At 44.4% G+C, this 22,805-nt stretch overlaps 1 protein-coding gene across 1 annotated transcript; it reads left to right on the top strand.

Moving 5' to 3' along the window:
- Positions 1-2,723: 2,723 nt before the first annotated feature.
- PTPN18 (protein tyrosine phosphatase non-receptor type 18) lies at positions 2,724-22,251 on the top strand. Its single transcript, XM_065927957.1, has 15 exons — positions 2,724-3,176; positions 5,210-5,318; positions 5,587-5,663; positions 5,743-5,838; positions 5,944-5,982; positions 17,588-17,656; positions 18,418-18,480; positions 18,698-18,840; positions 19,240-19,306; positions 19,385-19,462; positions 19,557-19,646; positions 19,905-19,993; positions 20,644-20,852; positions 21,277-21,351; positions 21,565-22,251. Exons 1-15 carry the CDS (start codon positions 3,084-3,086, stop codon positions 21,630-21,632), a joined length of 1,365 nt encoding a protein of 454 aa, XP_065784029.1. The 5' UTR covers positions 2,724-3,083; the 3' UTR covers positions 21,633-22,251.
- Positions 22,252-22,805: the final 554 nt, after the last annotated feature.

Genomic DNA, 22,805 nt, shown 5'->3' with positions numbered 1-22,805 from the left:
TTTTTCAAATTTCTTCTTCCCTCTTGTGGCCTAGTTAAAAAAGGAAGTCAGAGAACTTTTCAGTGGGGATTTCAGTAGTCTCAGACCGTCTCCTCACAAACTTTCTAGGTGAAGGTGATGTCTCCTGTTTAAAAGTTACGATTTCCCCTTTGTAACAGCCTAGGCTGGGCTCTGCACAGTATTGTGAAAACTTCCCTGAGCACCTTCTAGCACCCTGTCCACTCAGCTCTGTTACTGGCCTCTGAGCTGGCAAGCAGGCGGCAGACTAGCATGTGGATGGGAGTGCCCAGGACTTGCAGGACAGTGTCAGCTGCTCCCACTGCTTGCCACCAGGAGTATGTGCAAGAGGGCCAGCAGCAGCAGTGAGTCCCATTGAAAGAACACAGCTTGCAGTTCTCTGGGAGAATGGAGAGGGGTGAGCCGGGGCTGCTGGAGGAGGTCTTGGTGGTCTTCCCACACCCCACGCCTGAGCTGAGTGGAGGGCAAGCCAGGAGAATCTGGATGTTGAAGAGACATGGAGGGATGGCCAGTGTCAGGATGGCAGTCTGCTTAACAAGAGGAGGACATAAGAGTGGGGCAGGGAAGAGGGTATGCAGTTGTGGGTGAATGTGCAGCCAGAAACAGTGAACCATGGTGGAAGCATGGCAGGTGGACTGAAGTCTCAACCACTCTGTTCACAGGCCAGATAGGCAGATAGATCCCCAAACAGGCAGACAGACACACAAACCCCTGGTAAGACAGAGTTCTAGATAAAATCCCAGGCAGAGACAGATTACATAGCAGGATAGCCAAACAAATGGACAGATTCTTAGGTGGGAAGATGACCAGCCAGGCATCCAGAGAGACCTGTGTTCAGACACACAGACACCCCTCCCACCTGCCAACCGAGAGACCGAATCTGCCAACCGAAAGAGAATCCTTCAAGAATAGACAAAGCACCACAACTGGACAGAGAGACAGTCAGTGGAAAGACATCCTCCTACCCAGTCAACTCTCCAGCCAGACCTTCAGCTTGACAGTCTTAACTCTGCCAGTAAGAAAGACCCCAGCCTATCAGAAAGGTGCTAAGGATAGACAGATGTCCCCTAAGCCAGGGGGACAGATAGACAGAGATACCCCATCCTGTTGGACAAACACACCCCCAGCCCCTAGTGGAACAGAGATTCCCCCAACTAGCCAGAACCCATTTGCTGCATTAGCTGCCCTGCCTCCCAGTCACCACCACAGATATGCAGGGCTCGCTGACCCTCAGTGTTGCCTCTGCTCTCCAGGTTGCCAGTTTCCAGTTACTGTTGACATCCAATGACATTCACTACTAGCAGGGTTCAGAAAGCCCTTTTGTGATCTGCAGTGGATGTTCCCCCTTTACTCTGGTGTCCACTATCCCCAAATGGTTGCCCTTAGTGTCCATGATTATTCAGGGGCTCAAGCACCTCTGTGACTCCTCCAGTGGACCTCCATATTTTCTCAAAAGTTCACTGATGCTTCTTTACTTCACCACCCTGAGTCCAACAACTGAGTCCTGAGACCATCCAAGATTTCTCTATGATTACACTGACATTCACTATCGAGCCCTGGTTAGGGGTCCACAATGAACTTCCTTGACTCTTTTGACCCCTCAATTACTTAGTAAACTAACACTCCAAGTCCCAATGGCTCCCCGGTTATTTTCAGTCTCTCACTGACCTCCCAGTAACTGTCACTGACATCTACTGACTGTCTCCATGACCATCCAAGGAACTCTCATTGACCTGCAATGAACTCACTGACAACGTCCATCCTCGGTGGTCACTACTGACCTCCTTTGAACTTTCAAAGATGACTGAGTCAACAGTGACTCGATCCTTCAATAAGTGAAACATCCCTACTGACCTGCTTTTTGCCTTCTTAGTCACTTAAACCGGGATTGGCAACCTACAACCTGCAGCCGACCAAAGAAACAAAACTGTGACACATGAAATTAAAACTTAAAATCCACAAATAAAGTTTGGAATATAGTCATGCTCATCCCTTTACATATGGCCTGTGGTTGCTTTCGCCCTGCTTGTCGAAGTTGAGTGGCTGGGATAACCAGAGACCCGAGTCCTTTAAGCAACAGTTTGCCTGTCTGTGACAACATTCTGATAACTGCCTAATGAATTAGGTTCACACTCCTTACCTCCAAAGTGAAGGATGGGTAGCCCATCTACACTGCCGGCCCTTGGCAGGGGCCCCGGCTCCTCTCTACTCTCCAGCCTTCCCCTTGGTGGCCCTAGGCCTGCAGCTGTCCTATGGCCTTCTCCCCATTTTCTGAAGACGACAGTATGAAGATTAAAAAAAAAAAAAAATCCTTAAAAGCGTTGAGAACATCTAGACCCCTGGAACCCACTCCCAAAACCTCAGTTCTGTTTCCTGGAAGTTTTATACAGCTTGAGATGCTCAAATTAGGATGATCCTGGCTCCCTCAGCTCCTCCTGGCCCAACCCAGAAAAAGAAGGAACCTCAAGAAATTCTGTCTTTCCCACAGCTCAGGTGCCCCGGGTGTCATTTCCCCCCGCGGCTACCTCTCCCAACCTCCCTTGGGCTCCGCCCGAGCGCAGAGCGGGGTAAGGTCTCCACACAGGGTTTCCCGGTTAGGAATTTCAGCTCGATCTAGGCAGCCGTCTTTACTCGCAGCTGACACGCCACCCTGGTTGGGATCCGGCCACTGTCCAGCTCCCAGAAGACGGGCCCTGGAGGCCGGGCGAGGGTGCAGCCATTCGCCCTGCTAGGGCGTGGACCCCGGGCCCAAGCTAGAGGAGATGTCTATATGACCATAGGGACTCAGTCAGCCCGCGCGGAGACAAAATAATGGAAGCACCGGCGCAGTTTTCCAGCCCCACGCACAGCCAGAAGAGCCCAGCGCCCTCAGTCCGGGAGCCTGTGGGCAGGGCTGGGGCGGGACCTGAGTGTCATTGGTCGAGGGGCGTGCCCTGTCTGCCGCTGCGCACTCCCATTGGCTGGCGGCATCTGAGGCGGGGGCCTCGGCTGCCTTCAGTGGAGTCTACCCCAGCAGAGAGCGCGGAGTGCCACAGGTGAACTGCGCCTCACTCCCAGGCGGCGCCATGAGCCGCAGTTTGGATGCTGCGCGGAGCTTCTTGGAGCAGCTGGAGGCACTGGGCGGCAGGGATGGGGTGGTCTTCGCCGGCGAGTTCAGCGTGAGTGGGCGAGTGTGGACTGCCGAGCTCCTGCTCCTCGCCCTGTACAGTCCGGACCTCTGCCTGTTCTTCTGTGCACCCTGCTGCACTTTGCTTCTCTCTCGGCGTCCAGGGTCGTTTTCTCACTTCGGGATCTCTCAGTTTTTCTCTCCCCAGCACCTCTCTCTGTCGCACTCTCTCCCTGCCCGTCTTCGCCTTCTGCCTGCAGAGTCCCAGAGGGCGAAGTCCACGGCCGTCCCGGGCGGAGCCGCACACGCCCTCGGGTCCCTGCGCCCTAGCTGCGCTCCCGGTATCATCGGTGGCTGAGCGGAGAATGCGGGCGCTCACGCGATGCCTGCCGCTCCAGACGACCCGGGGGTCACTGCCACTACTGTGGTCCTGGGGAGGAAGGGGCTGGGGAAAGAGGAACCAAGAGGCAGGAGGCCCCGCTGCGGTGAGGATATGGACGCCAGTTCTTACAGACGATGTGGCTTGAGGCGCTTTATCCGGTCTCTGGCCTCTGTTTCTCCTAGGGTGAAATGTGACGAAACTGACCTGAGGATTAAAATAGCCACTGTGGGTAAAGACCGCTTAGCACATCTTGAGCGCTTACTTTATAGGCGCCTTTGTCACTAGTTATAAATAATCCTAAACTTTACAGTGGGGTAGTGCAAGCCATACGCAAGGAGTGCTAATGCAGCAGCGTCGTAGGCATCACACTGTACAAGTACTGAGATATTTTAAATATAATAACATAGAAACGTGTTAGAATCATATATGGTGACATCTCAAATTTAGAAATGTCTGATAAATATATGTAAGTAATAAATGACTATATAATCATTAAGTACAATAGAAATAGAGAACAGATTTATGAAATAATTGTATTAGTAAATATAAAATATATAGTGTATATGTATAAATATGGTCATAAACTATAATTTATACATTAATTTCACAGAACAGTAGAATAAACATAAATACTCATTTATAAAATGAGCAGTTATTCAAGTTTCTAAGAAACGATGTAATAGATAAAAGTATAAGATAAATCTGTTTACACAAATATAAAATAAATATTATATATAAGAAATGTGTAATAAATGCAGAATATATAATTTATTCAATATGAAAATGTGCACAATAAATGTAAACATATAATACCCAGGTAGTACATGACATCATATCCATCCAGGTCTGGGTCCAGTCTGGGACAGTGAGCAGTGCTGAGGACCCCTATGAATAAGCTGGCCAGGGTGAGCAGGGCCAGTCGCTGGAGGCCACCCTCCTGCAATCTCCTGCACTCACAGGAGTCTGCCAAGGCCTCTCTGGGCCTTGGTTTCCTCATCTACATAGTGGTACCCACTGCAGAAATGTGTCCATGAAGACTTAAATGACCTACCTGATGGGTATAAGAACACTTAGAATGGTGGCTTGCACTCACGGTGGCTTGGTAGGTGTTATTTATTATTGTCATGATTATGAATACCTGATCATGATGGCAATACTATTCACTGATCATAATAATCTAACAGTATTAAAGCTCCTAATAGTATCTACATAAGTAATATTATACATTTAATTCATATACATTGTATATTATCCTCTTGTGTATCATCATGTTTGTTATATTAAGTACATAATATATGACAAGTATTGTTCAGGATAAGATGTGAATACACACTGAGGGTACGGGGACAGATGCTCAGAGGTTTGAGTTCAACACTCACTCACCCACTTCCTGGGTGACACTTTCAGAAAGTCACTCACACATGTGGTGCCTCATCTTTCTTACCTACACAATGGGGAGTCAGTATACCCACCTTGCAGATAGTTCAGTGCCCTTACACAGGGCTTAGCCTAGAGAGGGCACTCTGAATGGCTACTGTTATTGAATCAATGTAATTAGTAGGTTCTACACTATCTGGACGCAGCGCTCACCTTCCATCGGCCACGTGCCGCATATCCCTGTGAGAGCCTCAGTGTCCCAGGACTCTGATCTGGCTCCTCTCACTCTCTTCCCACCCCGGGTCTTCTTGCGGTCCTCCCACCAGGACATCCGGACCCGCTCAGCTGCCTGGAAGACAGAAAGCGTGCGCTCAACTGAGGCCGGCAGTCGACCCGAGAACGTGAGGAAGAACCGCTACAAGGATGTGTTGCCTTGTAAGTCGGGGCTGGGGGTGGGGCCTCCGGAGGAGTCGGTGCCCCCAGCCCGTGGGATCCAGGTGCTAGCGAGGGTCCCTGTGTCCTTCTGGGTTCCCAGAACTCTCCGTCCCAGAGCCTTGCAGTGGCTGCATTTCTCCCTAGCATCGCACCAGTGCACTTCGATGGGATCCCCCAAGGTGTGCCATCCCCTGCTGGCTTTCATCTGGGAGGCCATCAGGGCCCCATCACCCACAAACTCCATGTTTCTCATTTCTCCTGCTGGCAGACGATCAGACACGAGTGATCCTTTCGCTGCTTCAGGAAGAGGGACATGGCGACTACATCAATGGCAACTTCATCAGGGTCAGGCTGGGAGTCAGGAAAGGGGCAGAGGCGGTGGAGGTGACAGCAGAGCCTCGATAGTGAACTTAGCCTTTACCAGGGCACAGACGGAAGCCAGGCCTACATCGCCACGCAAGGACCCCTGCCTCACACCTTGCTGGACTTCTGGCGCCTCATCTGGGAATTTGGGGTCAAGGTCAGCTTTGGGGGAGGGGGAGGTGTGGCCAGTATTCCGGGTCCTCCCCTGGCCCTGGTAACTGCACCCCTTAAACTGATTCTCCTCCCTTACCCCTATGTCTAGGTCATCCTGATGGCCTGTCAGGAGACGGAGAATGGACGGGTAGGTGTGCTCAGCCTCTCAGGGGCATGTCCTTGTGCAGGAGATAGGCGAAATCTCACTAGCTCTCCCCTGATCCTGTGACTCAAGGGACTGGTTCTTGGAGTGACCCCCACTGTAGCTCTGCCAAGCCCGCTATTACTGGCTTTAATTTGTTTTATGATCTTTTTTCTTTTATTCGTGGGGCTCATCCCTCCAACATTGGCAACCCTCTCCTGCTGATCTTCCTGCCCCATAGACCACAAGGCCCTATAACTGGCTTCCCCAGTAAGACTCTGATGTCTTTCCCCACGTTTCTCCCACTTATTCACTATGCTTCAACCACTGGGGCCTTTGTTCTGCCTCAGGTCCTATGCTTTGTCTGTTCCCTCTGCTTGGGACATTTTCCCCCTTGGGCTGCTCCATCACCACCTTCAGGTCTTGGCTCAAATGCTCCTTCCTCAATGAGATCTTCCTGGACCTCACCCCATTTGAAACTCCCACTCTCCTTTCCTGGTCCTACTTTCATTTTTCTTCACAGTTCTTACCAACTTCTGAATGAAATATAAGGTAATCTACAAATGCATTATGTATATTGTTTATTCTGTCTCCCTGAGTAGAAGCAAAGTTCCAGGAGAGCAGGGATCTTTGTTTTGCCCATAAGCATAAATTAGTTACTCAGTAAATGTATATCAACATTGAAGGCACATGGTTTCTGCATCCTGGCCTGCTGGGATAGCTGGCTGATCATGGAGTCTATGCAATCTGTAGTTATGTACATTTTTCATCCCTAATTTTGATAGTTGTGATATGTCTTTCTCTCCTGGCTATTCGGTCTGGCTAGAATAAAGAAGCAAACTTTTAACTGTTGTACTAAATCTGTCCTGCTGCCTGGTTTTGTAAATAAAAATGTATTAGAACATAGTCATGCTCATTGGTATACATAGTGTATACATGCCACAATTGTCAAGATCAGTAGTTGCAAGTTAGGTAGACTGTATGGCTCACAAAGTCTAAAAGATTTATTATCTGTCCATTTATAAAAAGTTAGCCAGTCTCTGGGCTAGAGGATTATTAGTTTTATTTTTTCAAAGAAGCTGCTTTGAATTTTATTCATTTTCTCTATTTTTACATTTTTATTTCATTAATTTCTTTTATCTTTATCATTTCCTTTCTTCTGGTTTAGGTTTAACTTGCTCTTTTTTTTCTAGTTCTTTAAGCTTAGATAATAGATTTGTGATTTTTATCACATGTAAGTAATGCCATTCATTTTTCTCTATACACTGCTCTAGCTACATTTCATAAACTATGTTGTCTTTTTTTTCCAGTTAATTCAACCTGTGTTCTAGTTGCCCTTGTGATTTCTTCTTTGACATGGTATTTGACCATGGCTGTGCTTAATTTCCAAATATTGGGGACTTTTCCATATATCTTCATGTTATTAAATTTCAGTTCCATTGTGGTCAAAGAACAATTTTATATTTTTATATTTTATATTGTTCTTTGTATTGAAACTTGTTTTGTGGCCATGAAAACGAAAGGTCTTGGTAAATGTTTTGTGTGCACTTGAAGAGAATGTGTATTCTGCTTGGTTGAGTATTCTATAAATATCAGGTCAAATTGACTGTGTCTTTTTGAAAGACACTTTAATCTTTTATATCTTTATTGTATCTTATATCTTTACTGATTTCTTTTCTCTAAATGTTCTGTCAGTTCCCAACAGGAGTATTGAAACCTTCAACTGTTTTATAACTGTCAATTAGTACAAGCTTGTCAATAGTATTACTCAAATTGTATTATTCATATTTTTTTGTCCCAGTTCAGTTCAGTCGCTCAGTCGTGTCCGACTCTTTGCAACCCCATGAACCACAGCATGCCAGGCTTCCCTGTCCCTCACCAACTCCTGGAGTTTACCCAAACTCATGTCCATTGAGTCGGTGATGCCATCTAACCATCTCATCCTGTCATCTCCTTCTCCTCCTCCTGCCCCCAATCACTCCCAACATCAGGGTCTTTTCAAATAAGTCAGCTCTTCGCCTCAGGTGGCCAAAATATTGGAGTTTCAGCTTCAGCATCAGTCCTTCCAATGGACATTCAGGACTGATCTCCTTTATGATGGACCGGTTGGATCTCCTTGCAGTCCAAGGGACTCTCAAGAATCTTCTCCAACACCACAGTTCAAAAGCATCAATTCTTCTGTGCTCAGATTTCCTTATAATCTAACTCTCACATCCATACATGACTACTGGAAAAACCATAGCCTTGACTAGATGGACCTTTGTTAACAAAGTAATGTCTCTGCTTTTTAATATGCTGTCTAGGTTGGTCATAATTTTCCTTCCAAGTAGTAATCGTCTTTTAATTTCATGGCTGCAATCACCATCTGCAGTGATTTTGGAGTCCCCAAAAATAGTCTGTCACTGTTTCCCCATCTATTTGCCATGAAGTGATGGGACCAGATGCCATGATCTTAGTTTTCTGAATGTTGAGTTTATTTTTATTTTTTTTAATGTTGAGTTTAAAGCCAACTTTTTCACTCTCCTCTTTCACTTTCATCAAGAGTCTCTTTAGTTCTTCACTTTCTGCCATAAGGGTGGTGTCATCTGCATATCTGAGGTTATTGATATTTCTCCCAGCAATCTTGATTCCAGCTTGGGTTTCATCCAGCCCAGTGTTTCTCATGATGTACTCTGAATATAAGTTAAATAAGCAGGGTGACAATATACAGCCTTGACGTACTCCTTTCCCGATTTGGAACCAGTCTGTTGTTCCATGTCCAGTTCTAACTTGCCTCCTGATTTGCATACAGGTTTTTCAAGAGGCAGGTTGGGTGGTCTGGTATTCCCATTCCCATCTCTTTCAGAATTTTCCATAGTTTATTGTGATCCACACAGTCAAAGGTTTTGGCATATTCAATAAAGCAGAAATAGTTGTTTTTTTGTCTACTTGCCCTATTATTTGCTGAAAGAGGAGTGTTGAGATTTCTAACTGTAATTTTGCATTTATCTTTTTTCTTTCAGTTCTGTCAGTTTTTGCTTAACGTACTCTAAAACTATAATTGAGTGCTTATACAGTCAGGATTATGTCTCCTGATGAATCAAGCCTGCTTTCAATATGTAATGTCTCTTTTATGACCCTTTCTCTGAAGTATACTTTGGTATTAATATAGCCATTTAAACTTCCTTAGATTAGTGTGTGCGTGATTATCTTTCCTATTCTTTTACTTTTTAAAATCTGTGTTCAATTTCAGTTTATTTTTTGTCCATACCGCGAGGCTTGAGGGATCTTAGTTCTCCAACCAGGGATTGAACCTGTGCCCCCTGCAGTGGAAGCATGGAGTCCTAACCCCTGGACCATCAGGAAATTCCTCATTTTTATTTTTAAATTATTTCTTATAGCTATCATATTGTGGATACTTACTTTTTAAATCCAATCTGACAATCTCTGCCTTTTAATTGGTGTAGTATTTAATGTGTTGGACTTCCCTCGTGGCTCAGATGGTTAAGAATCTGTCTGTAATGCAGGAGACCTGGGTTTGATCCCTGGGTGGGGAAGATCCCCTGGAAAAAGGGAATGGCTACCCACTCTAGTATTCTTGCCTGGAGCATTCCATGGACAAAGGAGCCTGGTGGGCTACAGTTCATGGGGTTGCAAAGAGTCGGACATGACTGAGTGGCTAACAATGTGTTGGGGGATTCCCTGGTGACTCAGCAGTAAAGAATACACCTGCAATGCAGGAGTTTGATCCCTGGGTTGGGAAGATCCCTGGAGAAGGAAATGGTAACCCTCTCCAATATTCTTGCCTGGAAAATCTCATGGACAGAGGAGCCTGATGGGTTACAGTCTATGGGGTTTCAAGAGTCGGACAAGACTTAGTGACTAAACCACCACCATGTTTAATGTGTCAGTATTTGTTTTCTCTATGTTCCATCTGTTCTTGTTCATTTCTTCTTTTCTGTCTTTTTTACTGAGAATTTTTGACTCCATTTCATAGTCATTATTACCTTATTAGTTTTATCTCTGTGTTATGTGCTTGTGTGTTTAGTGAAATATGTACTTATCACAGTCTGTGTTCAAATACTATTATTATACCATTTCAGGTAAAATGTGAGAACTTTACAACAGCATATTTCAATTTTCTATTTCTATGCTTCAGGCTCTTGTTGCCACAGGTTTAGTTCTAAATTTAAAATATACTACACAACATACTGCTATTATTTTCATATAGATTAAAAAAAACTTTATTGAGATATATAATTCATCCATCTAAAGTATGCAATTCAGTTGTTTTTAGTATATTCCTGAGTTATACAACCATCACCACAATAAATTTTAGAATACTTTCATCACCCCATAAAGAAACCTTATATCCATTTTCAGTCATACTCCATTTCCTACCAAACTCCATCCTAAGCAACTACTAATCTGTCTGCTCTATTAGATTTGCCCACTCTGGACTTTTCATATAACTGCAATCATATGACACATTGTCTTTGGTGAGTGGCTTCAAACACTAAGGTAGTGTTTTTAAGGCTCATGCATAGTGTAGCATGTGTTGACTGAGCCACCAAGGGAAGCCCATGTCAATACTTCAGTCCTTCTTATTGCTGGATAACATTGTTTTATTTTTCCATGGCTCAGTCGGTAAAGGATCTGCCCACAAAGTGGGAGACCTGACTTCGATTTCTGTATGGGGAAGATCCCCTGGAGGAGGGCATGGCAGCCCAGTCCAGTATTCTTGCCTGGAGAATCCCATGGACAGAAGTCTGCCGGGCTGCAGTCCTCGGGGCTGCAAAGAGTTGGACATGACTGAGTGACTAAGCACACACAGCATAATCACTTTATAAAATTTGAGCTATTTCCACTTTTTGGTGATTATGAATATTGCTGCTACAAACATTCTGTGCAAGTTTCTGTGTAGAAGTATGTTTTCATTTCTCTTCAGTATATACCTAGAAGTGGAATTGTTGGGTCATACAGTAAGCTTTATTTTTAACATTTTGAGGACGTGCCAAACTGTTTTCCAGTTTACATTTCAACCAGCAATGTATGAGTCTTCCAAATTCTCTACATTCTTACCAAATTTGTTATTTTTGTCTTTTTCATTATAGCCATCCTTGTTGGATATGAAGTGGTATTCGTTGTGTCTTTCTTTTTTTCGGTTGTGGTAAAATATACATGACATAAATTTTGCCATTTTAATGATTTCAAATGTACAATTTAGAAACATTAAGTACATTCATAATGTTTCAAACCATTATCAATATCCAATTCCAGAACTTGTTCATCATCCAAAAGAGAAACTCTATCCATTTAATAATTACTTCCCCTTTACTCTTCCTGTAGCTCTTGGTAGCCTTTATTTTACTTTCTGGCTTTATTAATTTGCCTATTCTAGGTACCTCATATCAGTAGAATCACATAATACCTGTCCTTTTGTGTCTGACTTATTTCATTTATCATGTTTTCAAGCTTCATCCATGCTGCAAAGTGTATCAAAATTCATTCTCTTTAAGGCTGAATAACACTTTGTTTTATATTTGTATCACATTTTGTTTATCCATTCATTTTTTGATGGACATTTGGGTTGTTTCTACCTTTTGGTTATTGTGATAATGCTGCTATAAATATTAATATATAAGTATCTGTTTTGAGTCCTTGTTTTCAATTTTTTTGGGTAGTAGAACTAATCACTGGATCATGTGGCAATGCTGTGTTTAATGTTTTTGTTTTCCACAGTGGCTGCACCACTTTATATTCTCACCAACAATGCACAAGGGTTCCATTTTTTTCCTTACACTCACCAAGATATATGTTACTTTTTGTTTTTGTTTTTTAGCCATCCTAATGGGTGGGAAGTGGTGTCTCACGGTTTTGGTTTGCATTTGCCTAGTGATGTGGATTTACAAAATATCTTTTCATGTGCTTATTTTTCCATGTGTATGTCTTCTTTGGACAAGTATTTGTTTAGGTCCTTTACCATTTTTTAAAAAAATTTACTCATTTATTTAGCTGTGCCAGGTCTTAGTTGCTGTGTGTGGGAGCTTTCATTGCAGCGTGTGGGATCTAGTTTCCCAGCCAGGGATTGAACCTGTGCCCCCTGCATTGGCAGCACAGAGTCTTAATCACTGGACCACCAGGGAAGTCCCCCTTTACCATTTTTAAATTGGATTATTTGTCTTTTTATTGTTGGAAGAATTCTTCTGAATACAAATCCCTTATCAGTATATGATTTACAAATATTTGTCTCATTGTGTGGGTGTCTTTTCATTTTCTTTACAGTGTCCTTTGAAGCACAAACATTTTATAAGTTTGAAGACTTCCAATCTATTGTTTTGATGTGCTCTTGGGGCTGTTTCTAACAAGTCACTGTCTAACCAGAGGTCAAAAAGATTTACTCCTATGTTTTCTTCTAAGTGTTTTATGCTTAGGTCTCTGATTCATTTTCATTTTGAGTTAATTTTTGTATATGGTGTAAGATAGGGGATCCAAATTCATTCTTTTGTTTATACATATCCAGTTGTTCCAGTACTACTTGTTAAAAAGACTGCTCTCTCCACTGGATGGTCTTGGTCTTTTGTTGAAAATCAATTGACCAACCGTACATGTAAAGGTTTATTTCTGGACTGTCAATTCTATTCCATTGATTGTAGTACTATGCCAGTACTACAGCATGTTGTAGGTCTGTAGTTAAGTGTTGAAATCAAGAAGTGTGAGTCTTCCAAATTTGTTCTATTTTCAAGATTGTTTTGTCTACTCTTGGTCACTTGCTGTGCAGAAAAGAGTTAACATAGCAAGCATAAGGGCTTATGCTTAGAAAGGCCTTCCTGTAAGGTTGGCTTTTAACTGGAAATCTGATTTCCAGTAAGAGTGGCCCACTTTGCCTAAAGTATTTATATGAGCAATGTGTCTAAGTGACAGTAGGTTTACATGACACCTGCTTTCCTTCTGAAGTCTGAGGTTTTGGCCCATGCTAGTCAGAGGTGCCTACATACCACATAGAGCCCCCGAGTAAAAACCTTGGGCACTGAATTCCTAAGGAGCTCCTGGTGGATATTTCACGTGTGTGGTCACAACTCATAGCTGGAGGAGTTGAGCACATCCTAAGTGACTCTACTGGGTGAAGACCCTTGGAAGCTGGTACCTTGTTTTCTGCAGACTTCACCCTGTGCACCTTTTTCCTTTGCCAATTTATTCTGTATCCTTTCATTGTGATAAATTGTAGCCATGAGTACAACTCTGTACAGAGTCCTGTGAATCCTCCTATTGAATCATCAAACCTGAGGGCAGCCTTGTGTGTCCACAACACATTTATTGATGTTAACATACTAATTTTAAGATTAGCTTGCCAATATTATCAAAAAGCCTAAGATTTTGATAAGGATTGCACTGAATCTATCAATTCAGGGTAGATACTGCAAACAACAGTTTTCTTTACATGAAAATACAAGTGATTTTTCTGTATTGATTTTGTATTCTGAACCTTGCTGAACTCACTTTTTAGCTCTAATATAGTGTGTGTGTGTGTGTGTGTGTATTCTTCAGGGTTGTTTATATATGATTTCTATAGGGCTTTCCCAGTGGCTAGAATCTGCCTGCAATGTAGGAGACCCAGGTTCGATTCCTGGGTCAGAAAGATCCCCTGGAGAAGGGAATGGCTACCTGCTCCAGTATTCTTGTTTGGAAAAATCTGTGGACAGAGGAGTCTGGCGGGCTACGTTCCATGGGGTCACAAAGAGTTGGACACGACTAAGTGATTAACACTTCATCTAATATCACTTTTATATATAACATCATGCTGTCTGCAAGTTGAGATAGTTTTGTCTCTTCCAATCTGGGTAACTTTCCTTTCTTTCTTCTTCCTTCCCATCTTTTTTCTTTCCTGTCCTTTTCTTTCTTCCTCCCTCCCACCTCCTCTCCTTTCTTTGCTTCATTTCTTTTTTCCTAACTGCACTGGTTACAACTTCCAATACAAAATTGTTCAGAAGTAGAGACTGCAAACATCTTTGTCTTGTTCCTGATCTTAAGCACAAACTATTCAGCCTTTCAACATTAAATGTTACCTGTAGGTTTTTTTAAGATACTTGTTGTTGGTTTTGCTTTTTAATTTAAAATGAGGAATTTCTTTTCTATGTCTAGTGCCTTTCATGTTTTTATTATGAAAAGGTACTGGATTTTGTTCATTTTTTCTGCATCTATTGAGTTCATCATGTGTTTCTGTTTTATTTTGTTATTATGGTATATGGCATTGATTGACTTTCATATATTGACTTTCATATCTTGAACCAATCTTGTGTACTGTGTATAATCTTTTGTTAATGATTCTTCTGTCTGTATTCTTGAGATGTTGAATAGTTTTCTTGTGCTATCTGTCTGGTTTTGATACCAGAGTAATACTGGTCTCATAAAATAGTCCTTCTTCAAATTTTTGGAAAAATTTGTGAAGGGTTGTTATTCCTTCTTTTTTGGTAAAATTCACTAGATTATCTTTTAAAGATGTTAAAAATGAGAAATACTTTTTATATTTAGCTACATATTTACCTTTTTCTTTATTCTTCATCCCTTTGTGTAGGTCATTATCCCACCTGGTATCATGTTTCTTTTGTATAAAAAGCTTACCTTTTTTTTGTTAAAGAAGAAATCGGAATTTTATTTATTTACTTTTGGCTTCATCATGCAGCATGTGGGATATTAGTTCCCAACCAGGGATCAAACCCATGCCCCCTGCAGTGGAAGTGCAGAGTCTTAACCACTGGACTACTAGGGAAGTTCCTGAAAAGCTTACTTTAATATTTCAGTTTTGCTTATGATAAAGTCTTTCAGCTTTTGTCTGAATTTTTAGTTTTAGCATTTTTAGGGCATAACACCATTGACCTCTGGCTTGCAAGCTTCTGACAAAATTCTGCTGTCATTCTTATTTCTCAAATTTAATGTCTTTTTGTGTATGATGGTTTTAAGATTTTTTTTCTTTATTATGATTTTTCAGCAATTTGATCATGATCTAACTTGGTGTTAATAATCTTCAGATTATTCTCTTTATGGTTCATTGATCTTTCTGGGTCTGTGGGCTCATAGTTTAATGAAATTTGGAAAAAATTCCAGCTATTATTTCTTCAAAAATAGTTTCCATTCTCCCCTCTTCTCTCCTTCTGAACTCCAGGTACACATACATTAGGCCACTTGATATATTTCCACAGATATCTGATTCTGTTAGTTTTTTTCCTCCACTTTTTCATTTTTAATAGTTTCTATTGCTATGCCTTTGTGTTCACTGATCTTCTGGTATCTAATCTATTTTTTTTAAGAAAAATTTATTTATTTGGCTATGCCAGATCTTAGCTGCAGTACTCAGGATCTTCAGGTTGTGGCACGTGGGTCTAATTCCCTGATCCAGGCCCCCTGTGTTGGGAGATAGAGTTTTAGTCACTGCACCACTAGGGAAGCCCCTAATCTGCGATTAGGCAGTGAATTTTTTTCATATTCTTTTCCATTATGGTTTATCACAGGATACTGAATGTAGTTCCCTGTGCTATATAGTAGGACCTTGTTTATCCATTCTGTATATAACAGTTTCCTTTTGCTAATCCCACACTCCACACCCCTTTCCCCCAGTAACTACAAGTCTGTTCTCTGTGTTCCTGAGTCTGTTTCTCTTTTGTAGATAAGTTCATTTGTGTCAGATTTTAGATTTCACATATAAGTGATATCATATGGCATTTGTCTTTTCTTTCTGACTTACTTTGCTTAGTATGATAATCTCTAGGTCCATCCATGTTGCCAAAGATGGCATTATCTCATTCTTTTTTATGGATGAGGATATTGTGTGTGTGTATATATACATCTCCTTCACTCATTCATCTGTCACTGGACACTTAGGTTGTCTCCATGTCTTGGCTATTGTGAATACTGCTACTATGAACACATTGTGCGTGTATCTTTTCAGATTAAAGTTTAGTCCACATATACGCCCAGGAGTAAGATTTCTGGATCATATAGCAACTCTTTTTAGTTTCTAAAGAACCTCCATATTGTTTTCCATAGTGACTGCACCAGTTTATAATCCCACCAGCAATGTATGGGGGGTCTCTTTTCTCCACATCCTCACCAGCATTTGTTATTTGTAGACTTTTTAGTGATGGTCATCCTGACTAGTGTGAGGTGGTACCTCATTGTAATTTTAATTTGCATTTCTCTAATAATTACCAATGTCGAACATCTTTTCATGTACCTTAGATAGTGAATTTTTTATTTCATATATTTTATTTTTCCTCTCTATAAGTTCCATTTAGGTCTTTTTAATATCTTTTTTTTTTCCCATCACATTCGTGTTTTTCCTTTTCATCTTTGAACATTTACAAAAGCTGTCTTAAAGTCTTTGTCTATGTTTTTTCTCATCTGTATTGGGTGTTTTTCTATTGACTGACTTATCTCCTGGGTGTAGGTCATATTTTTTGCTTCTTTGTATGTCTAATAAATTTTTATTGGATGCTTAATATTTTAAATTTTACACTTGCTATGTTGCTTGCATCATATCTGACTCTTTATGACCTTATGGACTGTAGACTGCCAGGCTCCTCTGTCCATGGGGATTCTCCAGGCAATACTGGAGTGGGTTGCCATTTCCTCCTCCAGGGGATCTTCCCAGGGATCAAACCCGCAAGTCTTATGTATCCTGCACTTCCAGGTAGGTTATTTACCACTAGTGCCACATGGGAAGCCCAGATTTTACACAAGTATTGATAAATTTTAGATCTTGTTATTTTCCTTTAAAAAGGAACTTTTAAAAAAAGGTATTGCAACTTTTTTTGGAAGACAGTTATTTTTGGATATTTGATCATTTTAAGGTTTATTTTTAAGCTTTTTAAGAGTGCATCGAAAGAAGCCTTTATTCTAGAACTAAGTTCATTCTACTTACTAATGTGTGGTGTCTTGTTCCTTACTGAATGCCCTTTTTAATCAATCAGGTCTCCACTCTGGCTGGAGAAAATGTAAATTACTTCTGTTACATTGTGAGCTCTAGGAAATGTTCATCTTATAGTTCCATAGCTATTATGCTTTCATGGGAAGTTATTCTTTCCTAGCTTCATGGGGTTTCATATCATATGTGCCCAGATTATTATTAGACTCAAGGGGACCCCGTTCAGATTTCTGGAGTTCTTTGCTTTTTTTTGCATAGTACTATTCTTTCAAGAACTCTGTGTTGGCCTCCCTGAGTCAAGATTTCTGGTTTCTCAACTAGTGGGATCATCAGACCCTTCATGGTCTGCAGCCTGGTTACTGCCTCTACGCAGTAAGCTTGGGAAATCATAGGGTTTCACTCATATGTTTCCCTTTGTTCAGTGATCACAGTCCTGCAAATGCATGCAGACCAGTGTCTGAAAATAGTGGCTCATACATTTTTTTCCAGGTTTTCAGTTGCTTACAGTAGAATATTCTGGACTGTCTTCCTCCTGCACAGTCAGAAGCTCACATCTCCACTGAGCCTGTGTTTAATCTGATGAGATTCTGCTGCTCTCTGTGCTTCCACCTGCAAGCTGGGCTGTCCCAAGAGGTTGCACACATGTTAATATGAACTCTGAGGCAGACTTCCCCTCTTCAGTCCCTGCCCTTTTCCCCTTGTCTTTTGCAGAAAAAGTGTGAGCGTTACTGGGCCCTACAACAGGAACCACTGCAGATTGGACCTTTCTGCATCACTCTGGTGAGTTGGGGTAGAGGTGGGAACAGCACTTTATTGGAGTCTTGGATTTTGTCTTTCACAGAAGATTCTGAGTGAAATGCTTCTGGGCTGGGCTTGAAAGGATGAACAATTTCCCCACAGGCCCCCTCACAGTGCAGGGAGCTCTCTGGTATTAACATGCAAATAGTCAGAACTCATTATATATTGATTTTGCATTTTAACCACTATCATGGTTATCTCTGTAAATATAAATGTACCTGGTTAGGGTCTTTAAATTCTTATTTCCCTTACCCTTTCAAAAGAACTCAGAAAAATCCCTCATAGGTTATAAAAACAATTGGTACTGAAAAATACAAGCAAACTTTTGTTTTAAAACAAAAGACATTTCTTTCTTTCACTGTAAATGAGCTTGTTGGAACTAGCTCATAGTTTCTCTTTCTCCCTTATGTAAAATGTTTGCTTCACAGAAGTCATGGGGGATATTTGGACTAAATAATTTTTAGAAATAGGTGGGTTTTTTGTTTTTTTTTTTTTTTGGTGAGGGGAGGTGGGGGCGGGGGGGGGGGAGGGGAGGACTGTGTTGCACGACTTGCAGGATCTCAGTTCCCTGACCAGGGACTGAACCAGGTCATGGCAGTAAAAGCCCAGAATCCTAACTGCTAGGCCACCAGGGAACTCCTTTTTTAAAATTTTTAATCAGAAATGCTGTTTCCTGAAAATGTGTCTTTTGGCACCTGTTATCTTTTTTCTCTGCCCTCTTCCCACATGCCCCATATCCACAGACAAGGGAGATGTGGCTGAACCCAGACATCACACTCAGGACCCTGCAGGTCACCTTCCAGAAGGTACTGAAAGGGGAGGGGGGGACTCCCGCACGGTGAGAGCTTCCTGTCTCCACTTTCCTGTCTGTAAAATGGGCATTTACAACAGTGCCCTTCTCTTTAGTTAGCATCTGTTTCATTTAAATGGAAGGTGTGGAGAATAGGGCTGATATGAAACAGTTGCTCAATATATGCTTTTCTTTCTTTTTTTATTCTTTGCCTCTCATTTTCTGTGTCTCAGGAATCCCGCTCAGTGTCCCAGCTGCAGTATATGTCCTGGCCAGACAGAGGGGTCCCCAGCAATCCTGACCATGTGCTCGCCATGGTTGAGGAAGCTCGGCACCTCCAGGGATCTGGTCCCAACCCCCTCTGCGTCCACTGCAGGTTTAATAAATGGGCTTTATGGGGATCTGGTGAGACAGAGGGGATGGTAATTGGGGAGGGAGGCAGGGAAGAATAATGCAGGACTTGAAGCCAGTCTTGCAGTTTCTTGAATGCCTATTTTGAGAAACTTGAGGCCACACTTGCTAAAGTTGCAACTTAAATTGTCAGTATTTGTTCAGCACAGACTGTCTGCTGGGGAATAAGCACACAGCTGATGCTAAACAAATATCAGCAATTAAAACGTTTTTCCTTTCAAATTATAACCTGGATACTGGGGACCAAAAAGTGCTGCAGGGGCCCCTCCATTAATTAAGCCCTTCACCCCCCACCTCAAATGTCCTCTTTAAAATGGGTTGCAGGAAGGCCCTGATGGAGCTCATTCTGATTCTTCCTTGTCAGTGCTGGCTGCGGGCGAACAGGTGTCCTGTGCACTGTGGATTATGTGAGACAGTTGCTTCTGACCCAGGTATGAAGAGGGCATGCACGTGAAGCGTGCGTCTTGTGCCCACGAGGTCCTTCTCATGTGCCTGTCTCTCTGCCCTAGATGATCCCACCTAACTTCAGCCTCTTCAGTGTGGTCCTGGAGATTCGGAAGCAGCGGCCTATGGCCATACAGACAGAGGTGTGAGCAGGCTCTTCCCATTCCAAGGACACATCCCTCCTGCTCTTGTCTTCCCTTCTCAATGACCTGTCTTCTCCCCTACCCACTACCTCAGGAGCAGTACAGGTTCCTGTACCACACAGTGGCTCAGATGTTTCTCTCAGCGCTACAGAATGCCAACCATCATTACCAGAACCTCAAGGAGGTACCAAGGCCCCCTTCCAACCCTCAGAGACCAGGACCCAGAGCAGAGCTCCACGGCCACCACTATGGCAGCATCCAGCCCTTGGACTCCTTCTAGTAGCAGGGACTGACGTTGATATCTCCCTTTGTCATCCTCCTCGTTTCCTTATCAGAGTGTCTCTTCTTAAGCTCCCCCCACAGAGACCACAGTGATCTCCCCTAGGAGCCTGGACAGCGTCCTCTGAAGCCTCATGCCCTTCCCCTCCTGTCTTTCCCCCAGAATCGTGTTCCACTCTACGATGACGCCTTCTCCCTCCGGACTTCTCAGACCCTGAATGCCATCGCCCGCCCATCCAGCGGAGTCCTCAGGTACCTAGCCCCATTCCTGGAGTCTTCCCTTTCCAGTTTCTTCTTCTTGGAAGCTAGCCGTTTCCTCACCCTTGAAACACTGGCGCCATCTTTGTCGTTCAGTTCACCAAATATTCACCAGCCCTGTCTTTGAACTGAGCTCTGGGAACCTTTCTGAAGATGATTCTTTAATACCGAGATCACACTGCGTCTGCCCCTACCCCTACATTCCCCCCAAGTCATTAATTCAGCAGATATTTCTTGATGCTGCCCAACTGTCAGGCCTCACATCTGGTCGGCAGACTTCAGCCCTTGGTCTGAGACCAGCTCTCCATTTTGAGACTTTCCCTTCCTTCCCTTTAGATGTCACTTCCTCATTCATTTATTCAATAAACAACTACACAGAAATGACCACTCCTCAATAACACCTCGCCCTATTCACCTGCCAGCTGCGCCCTTCCTTCCTTCATCCGCCCAACCTGCTGGGCCCATAGGGACACACAAACGAGACCCCTTCCCCAGAGAGCAGCCGCCTCCGTCTCAGGGCTCCTCCACTGCATACCGCCTCGGGCGGGAAGGAAGCCGGTGGTTCGCTAGCCCAGTGAGCTGCCCCCTCCCTCCCCCGCCCGGGCGCTGAAGTTCCACTTCCTCCCCGCCCTCCGCACCCGCAGGAGCATCTCGGTGCCCGGGCCCCCGGCCCTCTCCATGGCCGACACTTACGCGGTGGTGCAGAAGCGTGCGGCCCCCGTGGGCACCGGGGCAGGCGCGGGCGCGCGGGCGCGCGGCACGGACGACACGCCACTCTACAGCCAGGTGACGCCGCGCGCCTGGCGGCAGCAGGCGCCATCCGAGGACGCGCGCGGCGCGCAGCCGGGCCGCGGTAAGTCTTAGAGGCCAGGGGGCGAAGCTGGGTTGGATCGTCCCCCACCTGTTCCTCCCGATCCTCTCTGGCTAGGTTCTGGAGAGCCTGGAGGCCGCGCTGACTTCCCCTCCCCCCAGCTCGAGTCTGGCCAGCACGCCCTGGAAGGCTGAGGTTCGGGCTTCCCCGGCCATGCCTCTAGGACTGTTGCCTGTCCTCAGGACACGCCCGGAAGCGTCTCGGGCCACGCTGTGGTCTCTGGCCCCGCCGCAGTCTCTGACCCAGTCATCTGGTCTGGGCAGAGGGCTCCGTCTTACGCCCCTGGCCACGCCCCTGCCCGCTGGGCCAGGACCCGCAGCCCACAGCCCGACTTCTTGGGCAGGGAGGATGCCCGAGTTTGAAGGGCCGTCTGAGTTGACCTGTTGGGGTGGTTTTCTGCCCGCAGTTCCTGTTGACGAAGGCCTGGCTGGGCCTGGCGCCTATGAGGACGTGGTGGATGGAGCTCAGAGTAGTGGGCTAGGTAAGTCAGATAACCTGGGTTCCTGGGGCCGTTTGCAGTTGCGACGGGGGTGGGGCAGGGATGGTGGCAGGGGACTCACATCCTCAGAGCCCTGTGGATGTGGCTGCAGCAAACCAGGAGGGCCTGGAGGCCTGAGAATGATTTTCCACCTGTTGCCTTTCTATCCACACCTCAGCTTCTCTTATGAGCCTTATGGTGTCCTTCCTCTTCCAGGCTTTAACCTGCGCATCGGGAGGCCTAAAGGACCCCGAGATCCGCCTGCCGAGTGGACCCGGGTGTGAGCGCTGCGCCCCTGCCTGTCTGTTGCTCCACATGGGTGCCTGGACTGCTGAGGGTCATGCTCTGCTTTGTGAAGTGTTGGGAATGGGGGTGCTGGGCTGAATCAAAATAAATGTTTCTTAGCGTGGAAGATGTGGGGCTTTGCCTTAGTGGTTATAGCATTCAAGGCACCGAAACCATGTTCAAGTCCCTGTGTCCTTATCTTTTGAAGTAAAATGCTGACTCAAGAGTTAATGATTTGGAAATGTGAAGATGTAGAAACAAAGAATAGTTGTTGAGCTAGGGAACTGGTAACAATTTAGACTATAATTCTGCCACATGGAGAATCACTGAACTCCCTCCTAAGTTGTTTTTACAGGAAGCAGATCCCCACAAGATAAAAAGTGCTGACAGCAAAAACATAGACCCTATAGACTGGTTGAACCAGAAGGTGAAGATGCTGAAACTTCACCTTGATGCCAACCACTCCAAGGGCCGTCCACAAGCTCGGTCCACGATCGCCCCCTGCTCCTTGAACACTATAACACTCCTCACCACCCCCTCTAGGGTGGGCCACATGGTATTCAAGGCATTAGCCCACTGTGGCCCCCTTTGCCTGGCAAAACAATAAAAGCTACTCTTTTCTACTTCACCCAAAACTGTCTCTGCATTTCTGTTTGGCACCAGTAAACAGAGGCCGAGTTTCAGCAACACCATGAGACTTGGGGAGGTAGTGGGGTGATGATGGCTAGTGAGATTACACTGAGCATACTCAAGAATAAACTCAACCCTCGCTGAGGGTCGGGTCCCCGTTGTGAAGGGGATGATGGATAGATAGATGTCTGGAGACCACCTCGGTTCATTTCAGTATCTGAGACTCCCTCACTCAGACATTCAGCTTACAACACAAAGAGATGGATGGACCCTCACCCCCCACTACCATTCAGACAGATGGAAGCCAGGCATAACAACAGCCAAGCAGACTGACTTCAGACAGACAGGTAAGGAGATCCCCAGATGGGTAAGCAGACAGAATTCCAACTGGGACAGGCAGATAGCCATTCCCCTAGACAGCCAGAGCTTCAGGGGGACAGTCCATTCCCTGGGTAGACCTCCAGTCAGGGAGAGTGACACTCCAGCAGTCTAACAGACCACCCCCTGCAAAAGACATCAGCAAAAAGACAGACCCTCTCCTC

Source organism: Muntiacus reevesi, chromosome 3, assembly GCF_963930625.1.
Source record: "Muntiacus reevesi chromosome 3, mMunRee1.1, whole genome shotgun sequence".
NCBI lineage: Eukaryota > Metazoa > Chordata > Mammalia > Artiodactyla > Cervidae > Muntiacus > Muntiacus reevesi.
The sequence above is the reverse complement of the archived record's forward strand: the minus strand, read 5'-3'. Positions and strand labels throughout refer to the sequence as shown.